The sequence below is a fragment of the Giraffa tippelskirchi genome, chromosome 9, assembly GCF_054371585.1.
Source record: "Giraffa tippelskirchi isolate mGirTip1 chromosome 9, T2T-mGirTip1v1.2.pri, whole genome shotgun sequence".
Taxonomy (NCBI): domain Eukaryota; kingdom Metazoa; phylum Chordata; class Mammalia; order Artiodactyla; family Giraffidae; genus Giraffa; species Giraffa tippelskirchi.
Genome location: NC_137283.1, coordinates 6553512 through 6575105, shown reverse-complemented (window position 1 = coordinate 6575105; position 21594 = coordinate 6553512). Strand labels below are relative to the sequence as shown.

Below are 21594 nucleotides of genomic sequence, written 5' to 3'. Positions count from 1 at the left end.
GGTGATGCCATCCAACCATCTCATCCTCTGTCGTCCCCTTCTCCTCCTGCCCTCAATCTTTCCCAGCATCAGGGTCTTTTCCAATGAGTCGGCTTTTCACATCAGGTGGCCAAAGTATTGGAGCTTCAGCCTCAGCATCAGTTCTTCCAATGAATATTCAGGACTGATTTCCTTTAGGATGGACTGGTTGTATCTCCTTGCAGTCAAAGGGGACTCTCAAGAGTCTTCTCCAGCACCACAGTTCGAGGGCATCAATTCTTCGGCGCTCATGGACAAGGCTGCTGCAGGGTCTTAGTGTCCACGCCTGACTTCCTGCTGGACCAAACCCTCAGCTAGAATCGCCGCATCACCAAAAACATGACTGGGCTCTCGGTGAGTGGGACTCTGAGGCAAAATGAGATACCAGGACGCCCCAAGTTTGGGACCCTTTGTGGGCCATGAGTCCAGCATGGGGGCAAAAGAAGAAACTGGTTTTCAGCTCAGGCATGAGTCCTTCCCGATTTAAACTCAAATCAGCTTTTCTTGCTGCAGCGCTGGTGCAATGGAGGGAGGCTTTTCACAGCTCAGAGAAGGGGGTTAAAGGTGTCTAGAGATCAGCCACGCAAGTCGTATGACCCAAGCGCCAGCCAACTCCCCGGGACACCTCACTCTGCTTTTGTCGACACTTCCTCACAGCTCCCTGACCCCACAGGCAGTGGCTGTGCCCGCGTGGGTGCTGTCCACCCGCAGTCACTGCCGACTACCGAGCTGTCAGGACAACCTTCTGGCGATAGTGTATCTCTAACTGGTGGGGCTGCCATGACCCCAAACTGTGAAACAGTTTTGAACCTTAAATTCAGAGGGATGCTACTCCATTACTTTCATTAAAAGGTGACACCCTGGGATCTAGCAGATAATATACGAAAATTCACTAAGCTCCACGGTTCCTATCAACCCATATTCAACTCTTTTTGAATCATTTTGCTTTACGCTCAAAACTGACACAATTTTGTAAATTAACCGCACTTCAATTTTTAAAAATTCAATAGCAGTAAGTGCTCAGATTTATTCTAAGCATCTACTACGTGCCTGGCAGTGAGACACGAAGCGTTCAAGGAACATTGAGGTCGTGAACGAAGTCGGAGTCCAGTCTCCTCCTGTCCCATGTCAGTACCCCTCCCACGGCCTCACCCAACACCCTGAGCTTCTGGGGAAGGACCTGAGTGGTAGAGGTGCCCAAGGATGTGTAAGGGTTGCTGTTGTTGTTCAGTCACTAAGTCGTGTCCAACTCTTTGCAACCCCATGGACTGTAACCCACCAGGCTCCTCTGGCCATGGGATTTCCCAGGCAAGAATACTGGAGTGGGTTGCCATTTCCTCCTCCAGGGGATCTTCCCAACCCAGGGATCGAACCCACGTCTCCTGCACTGGCAGGGGGGTTCTTTACCATGGAGCCACATGGGCATTCCTACAAATGATCTGGTTTCCTTCTGGGCACATACACAGAGATGGGGAGGAAGAGCTTGTACATTTGTTTCTCCTCATACGGAAAACTTGACTGACTACCCTGCAGCTTGCTTGTCTTTCTTTCTTTATGTCACTAAGGTCCCTAACAGTCTGCAGACATGACCTGCTTCTGTGTTGTCTGAAGCTGCTGAGAGCAGGACCATTGAGCCTGAAGGCATCTTCCCACCCAGATCAAATCAGACTAGGGAGGAGGCAGGGAGGGAGGGGGCGTGACTCTTCATCTGTTTTATTTTTCTGGAAAGGAGGCTTATGCCTCCTCCATCCTGAAGTGGTAATGCTAATAGCAACGATGGCTATAATGCTAATAGTAATAACAGTACTGTGTATGGGTGAGTGCTCAGTCACGTCTGACCCTTTGTGACTCACCAGGGTCCTTTGTCCATGGGATTCTCCAGGCCAGAATACTGAAGTAGGTTGCCATTTCCTACTCCACGGGATCTTCCCGACCCAGGGATGGAACCCACATCTCTTACGTCTCCGGCATTGGCAGGCAGGTTCTTTACCCCTAGCGCCACCCGGGAAGCCCATATTAGCACTACTACTAATTATAATAGAAAAAAAAATCTTCTCACCCTCCATCTCCCTTTTTTCTCTTTTCTTCCTGAGCTGAGTTTCTAACAGGAATGACCTTAACTTTCATCTCAGTTCCTTCTTGAAGCAGTATCCTCTTGTCTTCCCAGAGCTTACATCTGCCAGACTCCTCTGGTGCTTTATTTCCCTTTGCACATATTCCCTGAACATGGGCCCCCATTTGTACTTCTGTCCCACACTGGTGGTTCCCAAAGTGTGGTCCCCAGACCAGCAGCCACATCACATGAAAGCTTCACTCCAGACCTACCAAGGCAGAAACCCTGTGTGCGTAGGAGATCAACGAGCTTCGATTTAATAATCTTCTGGATGACGCCCTGAACAGTCACCGCCCCGAAGTCCCTTCCCCCACTGTCTATGCCATAACCTGAGCGCAGCTAGCCGACATCCACTCCAAGGAGGGCTATGCAGCAACGAGAAGCAACCCAACGGATGGGTGTGTAGCCAAATGAACTGATTCAACGGCACAGCTGACTGGAAAAGAAACGAAGTGAGAAGATTTATGCAAATACAGTTGTGTTAAGATATCCTCGAAAGTCAACAAAACATTTTATGGGTAAAAAAAAAAAAAAATCAAAGATTTATGTTTAAACCCTAAGTGCAGCTGCCATTGTAGAGGGAAAGGTGGTTAATGGGTAAGTAATAAGATACCTCTCAGGGGTCAACGCTAATGTCTGAACAGAAGAGTGGTTTTGCAACCCTCCACACTGACTCACCCTTTAAACGCCGACTCAGGGGAAGTTCCTGTTCACAGCCTGCTGCGCCAGCTCCTCTCCAACAGCTAAGGCGGCTTGTAAATAAAAACACGAATGTACCAGAATTTGGTGGTTCTCTACTGTCTCTTCTCCCAACGAGGTGATCAGCTTTGCTGTTCAATCGCTCAGTCTTGTCCGACTCTGCGACCCCATGGACTGCAGCACACCGGGCTTCCCTGTCCTTCACCATCTCCCAGAGCTTGCTCAAACTCATGCCCATTGAGTCGGTGATGCCATCCAACCATCTCATTCTCTGTTATCCCCTTCTCCTCCTGCTTTCAAACTTTCCCAGAATCAGGGTCTTTTTCAGCGAGTCGGCTCTTCACATCAGGTGGTCAAAGTACTGGAGCTCCAGCTTCAGCATCAGTCTTTTGAGTGACTTAATCGTCAAACATCCGGTGGCCTCATATACTGCAAACATTTGCTGATAAATCATATAAAAAGGAGCTTTTCCACCTTGGTACTCCTGACATTTTGGACCTGATATTCCTTTATCATTGGCAATATGTGTGTGTGGCGGATAATGGTGTCTGTTCACTGCAGCATGTTTTAGCCCAGCTCTCCTGGTGAAGAATCTGCCTGCAATGTGGGAGACCTGGGTTCAATCCCTGGGTTGGGTAGATCCCTGGAGAAGGAAATGGCAATCCACTCCAGTATTCTTGCCTGGAGAACTCCATGGACAGAGGAACCTGGCAGGCTACAGTCCATGGGGTCGACAAGAGTCAGACGTGACTGAGTGATTAACACACTGCCTCTCCTTGGCAGATTACCATAGCACCTTCCCGGTTGTGACCATCAAAAATGGTTCCAGATTTTGCTATATGTTCCTTACGAGTCAAAACCACTCCCTGGCTAAGAATCAGTGTCATAAAGGATTGGGCTACATGATGCTACGATGCTGAGATGGCACTTTACAAACAACCAGCATGTTTGAAACAAACGTCTGAGATGATCCAATTACACCATGCTCTGCAGAATCTCTCTCCAGGAGGATTCAGATGGCCAACATTTTCCCTTAGATGGTTCACATCCACTGCTCCAAACTAACGTCTTAGCTCACTTCCCTAAGGGGAAAGAGGAAATACAAAATCCACTTGATATATGTATAACCGATACACTCTGCCACACAGCAGAAACTAACACAACATTGTAAATCGACTATACTCTAATAAAAATTAAAAAAATAAAACAAAAAACAAAATCCACTCAAAGTTTCACGTCCATGCAGAAATATTTCTAAGATTTTAGCCAAACCTCTTGTTTTATTTTTAATTTGAATACAGTTGATTTACATTATTGTGTTAGTTTCAGGGGTACAGCACACTGATTCAAGTACACTTTATTTTTTTCAGATTCTTTTCCCTTATAGGTGATTACAAAATATTGAGTATAGTTCCCTGTTGTTATACAGTAGGTCCTTGTTGGTTATCTGTTTTGCAGGCAAACCTTTTATTCACAAAGTTTCAATGTCCCTTTAAATCAGCAGTAGACAGTGCTGACTCTTCTCTCGACTCTGCAGAGGTTGTTTATCCAGCCGGGGCTGCTGAAGCCCACGTCCCTGTTCTATTAACTAAACATGAAAACCGACGTGTAACCGTGCTCACACAATTCCGCCTCATTTGTCTTGTGCGCGTCACCAGGGCAAACACCAGGCATTTCTATAGCCTCACCCAGACTTTCAGTAATCACTGCAGGCTACCGACTCCAGACAAATATTTGCCTTGGAGGTCTCTCTATGGGGAGACGGAGCGCAACTAAGAGTCTTTTGTTCACAGAGACTGATTGTACACTCTGGAAACTACAGAGCGCTCACAGCATTCATTTCTTGCAATTATACAAACAAAGCAGCGATAGGGATGGTTCTATACAGATCTAATTGGACGTCCTTTTCTTTTCACTTCTTTTTTTTGCTGCTTTTCCTTGCAGCCTTCAGCAACAGTCCAACAGGGCTAAGAAGAACATCAGCGGGGGAAAGTGCATTAGGGTAAAGTACAAGCACATGATTTCAAAATAGGCCCCCACAGACTGAGGGCAAGAGGGCCCCGTTTTACAAGGTCTCGCGGGCACGCCCGGAACCCAGAGACCACACTCGGCAACGCTGCCATGGGAGCAGCCGGCGATCGTGTGCCTCCTGAGGGGGCCTGATCAGAAACACGCAGCCCCACTCACCTGTGTTCTCGCCCAAATGGTTCAACCTGAATCTCATCACGAGGAAGCACACAAACCAGGCTGTGGAACATTCCAGAAAACGGCCTAGACTCCTAAATGTCAGTATCCTAAGACAAGAAAAGGCTGAGGGCACTCCCAGATTAGAGATGATCAAAGAGACATGGCCACCGAATGCAATGTGTGACGCTGACTGGATCCTTAAACAGAAGGTAGAGGGAAAGGACATTTGCGGGATGTGAATATGAGCTGCACTAACAATCAAGTATTTGGTCCCTGGGTCAGGAAGATCCCCTGGAGAACGAAATGCCATCCACTATAGTATTCCTGCCTGGGAAATCCCATGGACAGAGGAGCCTGGCAGGCTACAGTCCACGGGGTCATAAAGAGTCAGGCAGGACTTAGCAACTAAACCACCAGCACTGAACTGATGCTATTAATAAATGCCTTCAGTGTGATGAAGGGACTGCAATTTTATGTAAGAGTACCTTTGTTCTTGGGAGACACACTAGAGTATTTAGGGAGCGTCATACCTGAAACTTCATAGCAACTGAACAAAAATTAACATAAGTACACATAAGAAGACACAGCAAGTGCAGCAAAATGCTAATTGGGAATTTAAATGGAGTCTACAAAAGTGGGTTGAAATGTTCTTTCTTCCGTTTAAAAAAATTTTTTTTGGACATGGACCATTTTTAAAGTCTTTATTGAATTTGTTACAACATTGCTTCTGTTTTATGTTTTGGTTTTTTGGCCGAGAATCATGTGGGATTTTACTTCCCCAACCAGGGATTAAACCCACACCCCCTGCAGTAGAAGGCGAAGTCTTAACCACTGGACCACCAGGGAAGTCTCTGAATTGTTCTTTCACTTTTCCTACAGATTTGAAACTTTTCAAAATTAAAGTTGGGAGTAAAAAGAAAGCTAAGTATAGATATGTTGCTATCCATATGCAGTCAATCCAGACGCTTCAGAAATGTGTCACATGGTGGGGAAAAAAGTAATAAGAACCTTATTTTCTTCCTCAAATATGAAGATAAGTAACCAGAGTTACTTTAAGTGTTTGGAACTTAAGATTAACGATTAAAAAAAAAAAAAAATCTTGAATCTAATCATGTTTTGACTTTACCACATTAAGAATGGGAGCTGAAATCAGAAGTTTTGATGCATCAGAGTTCTCAAAAATCCTAGAAATTTCTCATGGCTACATTAACAGGCTTCCAGAGGTAGACATGTACCAAGTGAATCCTTAGCGAAGATTAAAGTCATCCTTATGAAGATTAAAGTCATCTTTGCAACATGTTAACACAAGTGTTCTCATGAGAATATAGGGAAATCTTGCCAGGAAAGGCCTTCATTCCAGCAAACAGTGACTCTCAGCAACTTAGAATAAGACAACAAAGATTTTCTTTAAAAAACCTTTCTTCTTTACAACCCAAATTTATTTATTTTGGATTCTGGGACTTATACAGTTGGACTTGCAGTGGAGAGTTCAATGGTGACCAAGAACAGTTTGCTGAGAAAAGGAGGAAGCTGCCCAGCTGGGTGTGTGGCTGTTTGCGAGGGTTAGGGGTTAGAGAGAGAAAATTACTTTAACAGTTTTTTGTTTGTTTTTGGCCATGCTGTGTGGCATGCTGATCTTAGTTCCCCGACCAGGGATCCAATTCGCACCCACTGCAGTGAAAGCGCCGAGTCCTAATCACTGGATCCCCAGGGAAGACCCTATTTTAATAGTTGAATAGGGCCACTGGGCATTAAAGACCAAAGACAACAAGTTTCTACACCAAAGGACCTGGATTTTTTGTTTAAATTTAATGAGTCAATCTCTTTCTGTCTGGGGTTTCAAAAGACCCTGAAGTTACAAGCAAAACTTGGTGTGTGTCTGTGTGCTCAAATTTATGAGGAGAGGAACCTTAGATTTCCCTGGTTCTCAACAGACCCATGACCTCCCCAAAAGGTTAAGGGCCAACGCCTTCTGAGAGCTGCTATAATCCTTCCTCTGGGCTTGAAGCACCCGTGAGGGTGCTGTTTAATGAAAAAGGGCCTCTGATTCCTTATCTTCTGTTGCCATCTCTCTCCCCAAGGTCCTGGCTTGTTGGGAGGCCAACCTGCCTTTTTGAAGCTGTGTTTCATCTCTTCCTCCCTTAGCCCAGGAAATCTTTGCTCTCAGACTCAAAAACCAGCTTTGAACCAAGAAGTGACCCTAAGGTATAGGAACAGAAAGATCCTGTGAAAGGCACTTGGCACTATAAACTGAACAGCAAACAGAGGCACACAATTCCATTTTGTACTTTTCCACCGCTTTCACCAAGGTTTCACAAGCTGTGCCAAAAACAAACAAAAATCAAACAAAAAACTAGTTAACATCCTATAGGGCATAAAGCTTTTACCCTTGATGGGCCTTCCCTACATGGGAGAAATCATTCTACACCTTAATTGGACAAATATCATTTGCAACTTATTAATATCAGCTTGCTTTCATAGGGCTTGTGAACGAAAATGATTTTTATATTTTAAATGGTTGGAAAAAATCAAAAGAAAAATATTTTATGACACATGAAAATTACATGAAATTCAGTTGTCAACGTCCGTAAATAAAGTTTTATTGGAACACAGCTGAATGCATTTGTTTATGCATTGTTTATGACTGTGCTCACAAAACGACTTCAGTGGTTACCTCAGAGACCAAACAGGCTGCAAAGCCTAAAATATTTACTAAGTGGCACTTTACAGAAAAAGCTGCTGGCTTCCGCCCTAGAATATCATATGCTCCACTGGAGGCTTGTTAAACAATGCTCCAGTGGGATATTGAAAGCGTACTCAGTAATCTCTTTTTGCCTTATATTTAAGTTTTGGATAATTTTTTCTTAAAAATTCCTTTCTACCGGTTTTTGATGTTTCTCAATGACCCCCATATAAGAAAAACCTCTCTCCAGTGTAGGAACAGCCAAGCTAGATAGAATCCTGGCATTCCTATGATTAACCCAAAGTACTCCAACATGTTTACAAAATACCTGGGTAGCCTAAGCCAATATTATCATTGAGTTAATCCAAAGCTCCCTTTTGAACTCTTCTCCAAAAAGGAGGAGAAGAAGGAAGAGAACTTACATTTGGAAATGGTGCCCTGACATCCTCTAACCTCACGCTCTACGTCCAAGACCGTGGGCTGTTCTCCATGGGAAACACACCACACTCTTTAAGGTACGAATCCAACCAAGATGGGTTTAAACTAGCCATGTGGGACTGGCTGATAGGAGAGAGCAAATGAAATATAAAATCAGGATTGTTTTCATTTTATAAGCAGAAACTGGATGTAAGGAAATTCCTAGCTAGGGTTTCCCTGGAAATAGACCAAGAGTTCTGAAGGAAAAATTTTAAGAGAAGGGAAGATTTTTAAAAGCAAATAGTCATATGTCTGTTGCATGTTTCATATTTTAGATCTTCCAATACGCAAAGCTTTTAGCCAGGGGATTATTGAGATCATGCGGAAATTCTATGAGCAAGGAACACTGCCAATGACCGTGATGTGCGCTGGGAACACAAACCAGACCTCTTCACCTCCACCCACACTTGGGTTCCTTCAGCATCTTTAACTTTTAACTGTTATTCTTAGCCAGGGCTCCCTCAGAAACAAACACTTCAAATACTTAAATTTGTACCCAAACTACTCCAAATTCTTCCCACATACAGATCTTCTTTTCCTATTTCAACTGCCAAAGTCCCCCGAGTTTAACAACCTTATTTTCCTTAACTACCACAAGCTGGCAATTAAATGTTCCTCCAGATAAGGCTGTTGAACAATAGAAGAAATTGTTATCTTTCACCACCACCATTTTGCACAAGACACTATAAGGATATCCCTGGGATTTCAGGCAGACAAAGCAGCCTGGAGGGTCCACCCCAGCAGCAGACAGGCCTGAGCCCAGCCACGAGGTTTTCTGGGCGAGGCTACCCTTTATCCCACAAGAGGCTCTGACGTCATGAATGCTGCTTCATAAAAGAGAATAGCCTGGTTAACAAGTTCAAGTCATGTGTCCATTCAAGGCCAGGAACTGGTGCAATCCCTCTGCAAAAGTACAGGGCAATTTCCCGAAAATCACATAATAGAGTGACTAATTCTCTTTGTCCAGTGGCTAGAACACAAATCTTCCAGAAAAGCAACCATCTTTTGAGAGCAAACATATGGGGAACGAGCTGAAAAGGTAACTTCATGAAGCTCATTAAAATAATGCAAATGTGGACATTAGGTGAGCTGCTCTGCTGCCCTCTACTGGCGGGGCCAAGGGTCAACAACACGCTACGGCACCCAACCACGCGCACACACAGCCCTCCTGCACCTCTCTGGTTATCCAGCCACTGTTCTTCCCAAGAAAGACCTGGGTGAACAAAGCAGGGGTCACGACCCATGGAAGCTCAAGTCCGACAGGAACATGTGAAGCAACACAGCCCATTACACTACCCTAAGGGCATCGTTCCCATGGAATAATGTTGGCAGAGCTCAGAGTGAAGCCATCCTCCAGCCCCAGCAGGTCATTTAATAACGGCTCCAGGAGGGCAGGTGATCTCTCCAGTGATGCACCAGAAGCAGAACACTCAAGGCAGTGGCGGAGGGAACTGGGATTCCTACAAAGGAAAACGGATTCCAAGTGGGCTGGGTTGAACACACGGGAACACACATCCACAGTCCATCCTAGGCTTCAACCATCTTTGCAAGAGCAAAGGCCTGGAAACAGACGTGTGGAGGGCACTTGTCAGGTCAGGCGAAAGCAGACAAGGCTGAGCTTCACTGAGCGCCCTGTTCAAGACGAGTAAGACTCGGACTTCCCTGGTGGTTCAGGGGTTAGGGCTCAGTGCTCCCACTGCAGGGGATGCAGGTTTGATCCCTGATCGAGAAACTAAGATCCTGCAGGCCACGTGGCAGCCAAAAACGGGGGAAAAGACAGCACCTGACAATGAACAAATAAACAAACAATCAAACAAATAATGTGTAAGGAGGCAGAGTGCGGGGCCCAGGACTCAACTGTTCAGGCCACTGGCTTAACTTAACTCACCACACCCCAGGCAGATGCCAGGTATCTCTGACTGTTAGGTGGGAACAGGAAAATTCAAGAAACGAGGTTTCCAGGTTCACTGCTTGCCTGGATCCGGCAGTCACCACCCAGTGAGGCCAGCGTTCACCCCTGTATGACAGCTTGGTAGAAGGGATTCGAGCTGAACTGGCGTCCTCCTTTCACTTCCAGCTGGCACTTTCGATAAGCCACTTAACTTTTCTCAGTTTCTTCATCTGATTTAAGGACACGCCTAAAGACTTGTCAACCATTGACCTAAAACAAATAAACTTCTCCACCGAAATTCACCCTCCCCTCTCCCTTCCCATCAGATTGCCAGTGGAGAAAAACAACTAGAATCTACATCATAGTCCAGTCCTATTCAGCATGTTTCAGTATTTCTCAGTCCTGAATAGTACATGAGCCTCTTTAAAGTGAAAACGGGGAATTTCCTGGTGGCCCCGTAGTTAGGACTCCGTGCTCTCACTTCCGAGGGCCCGGGGTTCAGTCCATGGTCAGGGAATTGAGATCCCACAGGCCACATGGCATGGCCAAAAAAAATGTTTTAATAAAAAAAATAAAGTGCAAATAATTCTTACAATAGCCCTCAGCGACGGCTAAGTCGTGTAATGTCAGTATGAACAAGAGTGAAACATAGACCCTTTTTTTTTTTTTAACTTTCTATTTTGTACTGGGGTGTAGCTGATTAACAATGTTGTGATGGCTTCTGGTTAACAGCTAAGGGACTCAGCCATACATACACATGTATGCATTCTCCCCCAAACTCCCCTCCCATCCAGGCTGCCACGTAACATTGAGCAGGGTTCCCTGCACTATACCGGAGGTCCTTGTTGCTCATCCATTTAAAATACAGCAGTGTTTACATGTCCATCCGAAACCCTGTAACTATCCCTGCCCCCCATCCTTGCCCCTGGAGACCATAAGTTCATTCTCTTTAGTCTGTGAGTCTGTTTCTTAAATGTACATCTTTTACTTATGGTTCCTTCACATTGATAAAATCAAATTTGCAATTAAATAGAACAAAACCCCACAAATCCAATAAACTTCAAATCAACACAACTAGTTATTTTTTGGTGGCCAGATTTTATGAAACTAAACACTCTCTGAAATTCAGATATGGTACCAAGCACAGCGTGTCAGTTCTTTTGTGTTTACTAGCCATGTCATATCCTGTGTGACAATACAATTCTCCAGTCACTTTACTCCAGCTGCTGCAAGCCCCTCATGAACTCTGGCATTACTTGGCCTCGCTTGGTCTAAGCTGACCCTTATAAAATCAGTCTGCTTGTTCTTCTGTCATTAGCCCATGACAGATGACTACAGCTCAGCACCAAGGTGACGCAAACACAAATAACAAGTATCTTCCCTGAAGATGCCTGGCAACCCCTGGGTAAACCGACAATGTCCAGAATTTGCTTATAACATTAAAGTTAGGCAAAAAAAAAAATTGTTTTACATTTCTGACCCAGTCTAATAAACACTGCCATATTAATCATATCTAAACTCTGTATTCTAGCACCAAAGTCCTTTAAATTTGGCCTCAGACTATCATCCTGCTTCACATGGGAACACATTTTAGAAGCAGCCTAATTTACCTTACACGTACCTACACAAAAATTTTGTGATTTGGATTGTAATTACTTTGAATGAAATTATTTGCGAAAGAGTGGACATCTGTGCAATATGGATGCTTCCCATTTATGAACATAGTATAGCTTTCTTTTTTTTCCTTAGATCTTTATCTTTCAATGAAGTTTCACAGTTCTGCTCTATAAAGGTCTTATAAACTAAGTTTTAAAAATTGTATTTGCAAACTATTCATTGTTTGTGTACAGAAACGGAATTGATTTGGCCATCTCTATATGGTTGGGAGAATATATGAAACATGCAGATTTTTATTTAAAGAATAATTTTCTAAAATATTTATTCAGATTCTACCAATCCAATCAACTTTTAAAAGCTTCCCAACAGACATTTAGATATTTTGCTAAACTTTCATCTTCCTAAATCCAATGTCCTAATTTCATTGTATTCTGAATGGGCAGAATAACTACAATTCTTGTCATACGCAAAGACAAAATAAAAAATTTTATTAGTGGGCTTCACCCAATCAATAAAACACTAAAACTTATTTGACCGTTAAGAAAATGATGTACCTAGTACTAGTTTAAAAGTATTAGCCACTAAAGTGTTTCATGATTTTAAGAGTAAGAGCAGTCACTACATTGGCTGTTTAGGAACAAAATATCTAGGAGGTTTGAAAAAAATTATGACTGTGTGTCAGGCTTAGTTTTGATAAAGACAAAACACTGAAGAAAAACCTCCAAGTAAGAACACTGAGCGTCTCTGTGTGCGAGTCTAAAGGAACGGAGACAGTCTCACCTTATTCCTTTCCAGCTGGGAGCTCCCTTACCTCGTCTGGGTTCAATTACTACAGAAGGTACCCAATAAAAATAGTGGTTATGGGCTAGAGACCTCATCTATTGTCCTGTGTCAGCTCTCAGAGCAGCCTGTTGACGTCTTCATTGCGTGAGTCCAACTACTTAGGCGGGAAAGGGGATTCACTGGCTCTCAGCCAGTCCAAATTGAAAGATAAGAAGCACCGCAAACCTGACTCCATGCACATCTCAACTCCAACCCCAAAGCGGAGACCAGTGGGTGACGGAGGGGCTGAAGGACCTACTGCGCCTCCTGGGGCTGAGAGGGGCTGAGCAGGCTGAGCCCAGACCTACCCGAGCTTCCAGGAGACAAGTCACCCGAAGAGGCCACCGCCAGGAGCCTGGACTTGAGCGGGTTTCTGTGAAAGGGGAAAGGGGCTTCCTGAGGGCGACGCAGGCTGCATTTCCTGAGGCCAGAGGAGCAGCCTTCCTCCGGGCCAAGAGAGGGACCACTGCGCTGAGCCCTTGCGAGGGGGAACATTAACTCTGCCCCCAGAGGCTCGAGTCTCCAGAGCTTCCATGTGTGCCCATGGCCAGTGATGGGAGAGCGGGCCTGGGGAAACGGCAGAGTCCACAGGCCCATAAGCTAACGGTGAGGTCTATATTTTCAATGTGGGGGGCGGGGATGCGGAATAAAAAGAAGGCAAACACTTCATAAAGTGAAAACTATATGAAATTCAAGTTCCAATGTCTGCAAGTAAAACTGCACCGGAGTACAGGCAGGCTCAGTCAGCTACAGATGATCCATGGCTCCTTCCTGTCCCGCAGAGCTGCAAGGGCCCGAACACGTTCTCTGGCTCTTTAAGGAGAGTGTGCCAACCCTGTGTGTCATGCTAATTCTGTCTTTATCGAAAGTAGCGTGACACACAGTCATGATGTTTTTCTCAGTTTTTGCTCTCAGGCAGGCCCTGAGTTCTACCCACATTGTTGTCTTTCGTGTTCCGTGGCTCAGTCGTGTCCGACTCTTTGCGACCCCACGGATGGCAGCACGCCAGGCTTCCCTGTCCTTCACCATCTCCCAGAGCTTGCTGAAACTCATGTCCATCGAGTTGGTGATGCCATCCAACCATCTCATCCTCTGGCGCCCCCTTCTCCTCCTGCCTTCAATCCTTCCTAAATCAGGGTCTTTTCCAACGAGTCAGTTCTTCACATCGGGTGGCCAAAGTATCAGAGCTGCAGCATCTGCCCACATTCTGGACATTTAATTCTCCCAATGCTGGGGGAAAGTGGCATTGTTCTCCTTGCCACAGGACAGAAGAGCCTCAGATTCTAAGTCACCTGTGCTACCTTCATTCAAACACCTGGGTACACAAAACAGGTGCCAGGCTCCATGCTAAGTGGAGGGGAATTTAATAGTGAACAAAACAGATACAGCTTTCAAGAGGTTTATATTCCCAAGAGGAGAAAGGCAAAGAGCAATATGTGGTTAGCAGTCGGGGTAAGGGCTAGAAGTTACTGCTCAGCACAGGGTAGTGTGGGACTGAAGCCAACTCTGTTCCCAGTCCCTGCTTTCAAAATTAATTTTTAAAAATTGTTATTTTAAATGATAGACTCATAAGAAGTTGCAAAAACAGTATCCAGAGGTCTTTGGTACCCATCGCCCAGCTTCTCCCATCTTACATAACAATAGTACTTCATTAAAAACAGGACACTGATATGCTGAGACAGGCACAATGCACTTAACCAGTCTACAGAAATTACACAGATTTCATCCACTTTGGCATATATATTTTTTGGTATATGTTTAATACATAACTCTGTGCAAGGGTCCTGCTTTTTCACTACTATATAATGTGCCTTCCAACTGAAACCCCTCCAGCAGGTACCCACTGCTGCCCCGGAAGCAGTAACACTCAGGGGCTGTTCTCCATGTGCCCTGAGGGTTCTAAGCTTCCTTCCTGGGTCAGGTCGGATGAGCCGAAGTGTGTGCCTAGACTGCATTGTTGGGGCCTCTGAAATGCTCCCCACCTTTCAACTGCTCTGTGATGCCAGGCCTGCAACTTTCCCTTTATAAGGAAAGGCCGTGTGGACCCTATGTCTGAAGGTTCTCCCAAGTTTCCTTGAGGACAAGATCCAGGATGCCATTCAGCGTTCCTGATACAACCGCTTATGCGAGAGAACTCTCAGAAAGACTCGGGGCGGGGGGAGGGAGCTATAAATGAGGAGGCTGGGATCAACATATACACATTAGTATATATAAAACAGATGATCAACAAGGACCTACTGTACAGCACAGGGAACTATACTCAGTGTTCTGTAATAACTTATAAGGGAAAAGAATCTTAAAAAAGAATACACAGACACACACACACACACACATATATGTATCTGAATCACTGTGCTGTACATCTGAAAGTAACACAACTTAAAAAAAAATTGACACACACAAAAAACAAAATGAGCCAGAAAAAAAACCAACCAACCAAACTCTCCCTCAAACAATTGACTGGCTTTTTGCTTTCCAGTAAAGAGAACTGTAACAGCATTCATTTACTCAATAAAATATTTATCAAGTTCCTCCTGCCTTCCAGGTACTGGAGTACCAAGATGAATAGTCACAGTTCACGGCCTCTGGAAGCCGTGATCTTGGCAGGAGGTGGAGATAGATACCAATCATCTAGAATGTCTACTCAAAGTCCTATATCCACCTTTTTCAATGATGCTATTGAACCAGTTATTTAGACTTTTCAGTAAAAAGCACAACCTGATGACCAAAGGGGGAAAAAAAAAAAAAAACCACGCTGCATGACCAAGGAAAGTGTGGCAGTCATGGGCAGGAGCACACCTCCCCAGTTCCTGGTTGGTGGGCGGCAGAGGGCATGGGCTTCGGGTGACCCCCACACTGAACCCCGCTTCACCGCCCCCACCCCCAGCGCTCACTCACCTGCCGCCTCCTGCTCTCCCGGGCTGGAGTTTTCCCCAGTTTTGTTAAATTTCAGTGTATATTTGCATGGCGGGGGGGGGGGGGGTTATATATACTCAAAAAGCTACTTCAAACTCTTTTTAGAAACAAGTGAACTACAAATAAAATACCCAGTGAATAATTACAAACTGAGTTTCAGAAAAGACTCGCAAATATCCAGAGCATCATATCCCAGCCATAAACTATCAGTGCACTGGAGCCTCTGCACGGATTGCCCCACTTCTTCACTATTCCTTCTAGAAGCCTCTCTGATACCCCAGTTCTCTTCCGGCGGGGAGGAAGTGTGCATGTGTGTGAAACACACTGAAGATGTTTTTTTTGCTGTCGAATGAATCCTGGGAGCCAGAGGCGATAAACATCCTGCCACGGGGGAGGGGGCGAGGGGGAAGTCCCACATGATGGTCAGTATTAGCCACACAGGACGAGTTCAAGAGACTGTGGTTCAGTCCAAGAAGAAGAAATCCAAGTGGCCTTTCCCTGGTGGTTCAGACAGTAAAGAACCTGCCTGTAATGCAGGGAACCGAGATTTGATCCTTAGGTTGGGAAGATCCCCTGAAGAAGGGAATGGCTACCCACTCCTGCTTGGAGAATCCCCATGGACAGAGGAGCCTGGTGGGCTCCAGCCCATGAGGTCGCCAAGAGTTGGACACAACTCAGCGAGTTCCACTTCCTTGTGAGAACTGATTAGCCAAGTTCTGCTCAGTGATACGCAGCTGTCATAGATAAAATGACGGACCGTCCCGCATGGAAAAAGACAACAGAACGACACAGCAGTGAGGGCGAGGGCAGCCCCCAGGCAACCACGCGCTTTGCCACGACTTGGGATGGGGCCCATTTCTCAACCGTTCTTCAGGGCTGTCCTTCACTGCCAAGGAACCTGTGTAAACATTTTGGTCCTAAAGTCTTCCATTTCTCCCCACCACGAAACATGTTTTTCTTTTTACTAACATTTACTTAGAGTCTACTATGTGGGAGGAGATATTCCAAGCCCTCGGGGTATAGAAAAGAACAATATAAACAGTCTCAGTTCTCACATCACTCTCATTCTAGTGGGAGTATCAGCCCCCCCAAAAATTACACGTCAGAGAGTCAGATGGTGATAAATGTTTATGCAGAAAAACAAGGCAGGTGCCAGGAGGCTGAGAGGCTGGAGAGGCTGACCCAGAAGGGGAGAAGGACACAGAGTTTTGTAGGTTGAACAGACTTTGGCTTTTATTCAACTGAGATGGATGGGGTATAATGTGACTCATCTTAGTGGGATCTCTCTGGCTGCTTTGCTGAAAACAGGTAGTAAAAGCATGGAGATCAGTTAAGAGGCAATTATATATTAAAAAAAAGAAGAAGAAGACAAGAAAGGACACTAGTTTGACTCCTGGTGGCAATACTGGAGGTGGTGAGAACTGATAACATTCTGGGTAGTTTTTTTAAAAAACGTTTTTTCCTAATATAACCCAATCACCATTATCATGGCTACAAAATTAACAGTAATATTTAATATTAATACTTATCAATATTCAAATATCCCTAATAATCTCATAATTTATTTTTTTAACCATTTGCTTATTTTAATCAGTATCCAAGTAAGGTCCACATATCATGAATGACATTTACCTCTTGCTGCTGCTGCTGCTCCTAAGTCGCTTCAGTCATGTTCGACTCTGTGCGACTCCATGGAGGGCAGCCCACCAGGCTCCCCCGTTTCTGGGATTCTCCAGGCAGGAACACTGCAGTGGGTTGCCATTTCCTTCTCCAATGCATGAAAGTGAAAAGTGAAAGTAAAGTTGCTCAGTGGTGTCTGACTCGTAGCGACCCCATGGACTGCAGCCTACCAGGCTCCTCCGTCCATGGGATTTTCCAGGCAAGAGTACTGGAGTGGGGTGCCATTGCCTTCTCCAAATTTACCTCTTAGGTCTCTCTTAATTTATAAGGTAGGTTTCTCTTCCATTACTCCCTTTATTTTTTTTCTTCAATTTTTTTTTAAAGAAATTGGGTCGTCTGTCCTATAAACACAGTCTGGATTTTGCTCATTGCATCCTCATGAGTTCTTTTAACATGGTTCTCTTTCCTGTGTATTTCCCTAAAATTGGCACTTAGCACCGAGTTGTCGATGAAATATACAAGAGATAGTAAGCTGGTATATACAAATCTGAGATTTGGGGAAGACATTCAAGCTGAGATAGAAACTGGGAGTCAGACATAGAGAGAGAAAGTTTAAAGCCATGATTCTGGAGAACAATAAGGATAGACAGGCAAGAAGAATATTCTAAGGCCTGAGTCCCCATACTCCCATGTTTAGACTTGGGGAGATGAGGAGGTACCAGGAAAGGAGATGAGGAGCACATCCAAGAAACAAGAACAGATTTAGGACAGTAGCCCAAATCCAAGAAAAGGAAGCACTGAAAAGAAAAAAACAGAATCGCCAACTGGGTCAAAATAGGTTCAGGAAGATGAGGACTGAAGTTTATGACTGAGTTTGGCAAAATGGCACCACTGGTGACCCTGACCAGTGTGGATGGGTGCGATAGCGACAGGCTGACTGGAGTGGGTTTGAGAGTGAATGGGATGAAAACATTATAGGCTAAGATTTGTGATGAACATAGATGCAAAAAAAGTCCTGAGTAAAATATAAGGGAACCAAATTCAAGAAAACACTAAAAGGATCACAGACCATGATCTAGTAGGATTCATTTCAGGGAGGCAAGGATGGTTTCACATCTGCAAATCCATCAGGGTGATTTACCACATTATAACAAAGGATAAAAATCATCTCAGTAGATGCAGAAGAAGAGTTTGGCAAAATTCAACATCCATTTATGATAACTCTCAGTAAAGCTCCTTGACATCAGTCTTAGCAATATCTTTTTGCGTATGTCTCCTCAGGCAAGTTCAACTAAAGCAAAAAAAAAAAAAAAAAGTGGGACTACACTGAACTAAAAAGCTTTTGTACAGCAAAGGAAAACCACCAACAACATTGGAATTTGGATTGGAAAGGCAATTTACTGAACGGGAGAAGGGATTTACAAATGATGCATCTAATAAGGGGCTGATATCCAAAATACACAAAGAATTCATACCAACGTCAAAAAATCAAACACCCCGGGACTTCCCTGGTGGTCCAGTGGCCAGGACTCCAGGCTCCCAATGCAGAGGGCCAGGCTTGATCCCTGGTCAGGAAACTGGGTCCCACGTGCTGCAACTAAGACGCAGCGCAGCCAAATACATATTTTTATGAAACTGTAATTTTACTAAAACACAATGAAGTGTACACTTGAAAACAGATGAAATTTATGGTACATAAATTATGTCTAAATAAAACTATTTTTTAAAATACCACAGACCAACCATACATGCATTTATGTACATATATGTACATATATGTACATATGCTGCTGCTGCTTAGTCGCTTCAGTCGTGTCTGACTCTGTGCGACCCTATGGACTGTAGCCTGCCAGGCTCCTCTGTCCATGAGATTCTCTAGGCAAGAATACTGGAGTGGGTTGCCATTCCCTTCTCCAGGGCATCCTCCCAACCCAGGGATAGAACTGGGGTCTCCTACATTGCAGGCAGTTTCTTTGCTGCTGAACCACCAGAGAAGCCCATGGACATATGCACTTACCATAAGTAAGAGTAAGATTATTTTCACTCCCCCCAAACTGGAACCAGTTTTCCCTCCCTTGCAGATAACATCGCCTCAGTTGGGAATGTGTGTGCTAAAGTAATCAACACGTTCCAAGAAAAGAATCCGGCTTACCCAACTCCTCCTACTTGCGTTACAGTAAAACGAGTTTTATACTGGCCAAGGAGTGTTTTCAGGTACAGCACCGGAAGTATTCCAGGGAAACAGAGCTTATAGCTAAATCTGTAGTATTTTTTTAAGTCTTTATTTAATTTGTTACAATATTACTTCTATTGTTTACCTTCCGGTTTTCTGGCCACAAGCCATGTGGGATTCAAGCTCCCCCACCAGGGGTCAGACCTGCGCCCCTGGCGTTGGAAGGTGAAGTCTTAACCACTGGACCTCCAGGGAGTTCTCTAAATGTGTGCTTTTATACACATTCCTCCCATGGTGGGGTATAAGAAAATTCAGTATCCTGACGGTCATACATACGGGCACCAAACCTCAGTTTTCCCCATACAAAGATGGAGTTCCAGGGTCATTCACACACGAAAAAGTTAGGCGCAGTGAATTAAGCACCCACCATCTGGAGTCAGAAAGACCTGGTCTGAATCCCAGTTTTGCTCCTTTCTGGTTGTGATTTTAGGTCTCCATAACCTCTTTTAGCCTCATCCGTAAAGTAGGATAAGGGTAGTTGTAGATGTAACAAGCTTCTCTGCAATGTCATCTGAGTGGGGTTGACTCCATTCCCTACTACCGGAAGCAGACAGATGACCCGGGTGTGGGCAGCGTACTCGATCTCCCTGGCCATACTGACTGGACCAGGAATGGCCATACGACTTAAGGCAGGCCAATGTGAGGCTTCCTCCAGCACTTGGTTATCGCTATGAAGAGAAAGATTCATGTTCTTCTTCTTTATTTTTTTCCTGGAATCAGTAACTATAAAAATAATACAGAACTGTGGGTGACATCTTTGTCATCATGCAGAGAAAGCTTTCCTAAGAACAAAGTCTACATTGAAGAAAGCATGGCCAAGAGATGGAGAGAGAGACTGCGATTTGCTATCATTTTATTTCAGCTCTTGGTTTCTGCCGTAACTGAAGCTAGTCCCACACCTCTACTTCTCAGATACATGAATCAGTAAATGTTGTTGTTGTTCAAGTCAGTTTGGGTCAAGTTTCCATCATCTACAACTAGAAAGGCCATGACTAACATGCTATTTCATCGTGGTACATTAAAAAATGTTTATAGAAGTTCTAGACAGTGCCTTTCAGAGAAGGCAATGGCACCCCACTCCAGGACTCTTGCCTGGAAAATCCCATGGACGGAGGAGCCTGGTGGGCTGCAGTCCATGGGGTCGCGAAGAGTCGGACACGACTGAGCGACTTCACTTTCACTCTTCCCTTTCATGCGCTGGAGAAGGAAATGGCAACCCACTCCAGTATTCTTGCCTGGAGAATCCCAGGGATGGGGGAGCCTGGTGGGCTGCCGTCTATGGGGTCACACAGAGTCGGACACGACTGAAGCGACTTAGCAGCAGCAGCAGCAGCAGACAGTGCCTTTCTCTGAACATTCAATAAATGGTACTGATCATTATTCTGTGTTATGTACCAGGTATTTTGCAGGCTTTCAGGATATGAAGGTAAGTGACAGGTAACGTGTAGAATTAGCAGTTTGTGTATTAGGATGGGACAAAGCAGAGAGAACTCAACTTGGGAAAGGAAGGAGGAGGTGAGTTATCCTCAGGAGGAGTTTGCCAGGCCTGAAAGAGAGAGAAAGTGTAGATGGAAAGTGAAAGTAGCTCAGTTGTGTTCGACTCTTAGAGACCCCACGGACTGTTGCCCACCAGGCTCCTCCGTCCACGGGATTTTCCAGGCAAGAGTCTTGGAGTGGGGTGCCATTGCCTTCTCTGAAAGGGAAAGAAGGAGAGAAGGGATTTCTAAACAGAGGCAGCAGGAGTATAAAAGCCGGGAGTGTCATGTTGAAAAAGATCATCAGGGCACAGTTGAGAAAGCAACCTTAAATGTCTCTCAGGACCAAGCAGGTAACACAAATGAGTGAAGCCCACGAGGAATAGCAATGACTCTTGGTCTCAGTTGTGAGAAGCCTGAACAGGATGGAGGGCTGCAGAAAGGTGAGCATGGGGCCCACGGGGCCATAAGGCAAGCCCCACTCTCACCTCCTCTTCTCACGAAGAAGTGGGTTTCGGCTATTTACATGGTCATACAGATGGAGACCACGTTTCTCCAGCCTTCGCTGCAGCCGGATGTGGCCTCACCAACAGGACATGCTAACAGAGAAGCGATGACATGCAACTTTCAGGCTGGATCCTGAAGGGGTGCATCCTCCACTCCGTCTTCCCACTGGAGCAGATGTGACAGTGAGGAACAAGGCAGCCCCTGGGACCACACTGAACCCCCTGTGCAGGGCATAGTGCAAACAGGACACGTGTGGCAGGACCCCTGGCACTTCAGAGCCATGCTCTCTGCTCTGTGCCACTAGCACGTGGTTGCTGAATGGGAGAAAAACACTGG

At 45.0% G+C, this 21594-nt stretch overlaps 1 protein-coding gene across 3 annotated transcripts in view; it reads right to left on the bottom strand.

Annotated features, from left to right (window-relative positions):
- The window catches only part of CMTM8 (CKLF like MARVEL transmembrane domain containing 8), a 91686-nt gene that overhangs the window by 38429 nt on the left and 31663 nt on the right, over positions 1-21594 (bottom strand). The window contains exon 1 of one of the 3 annotated variants that reach the window (XM_081527092.1): positions 2078-2362. The exons of the other annotated variants lie outside the window; for them this stretch is intronic. Within the exon in view, the coding sequence (XP_081383218.1) occupies positions 2078-2316 (239 nt within the window). The 5' untranslated portion in view covers positions 2317-2362. Of the gene's footprint in view, positions 1-2077; positions 2363-21594 lie in introns of those variants that run through there. 3 annotated transcript variants of the gene reach the window in all.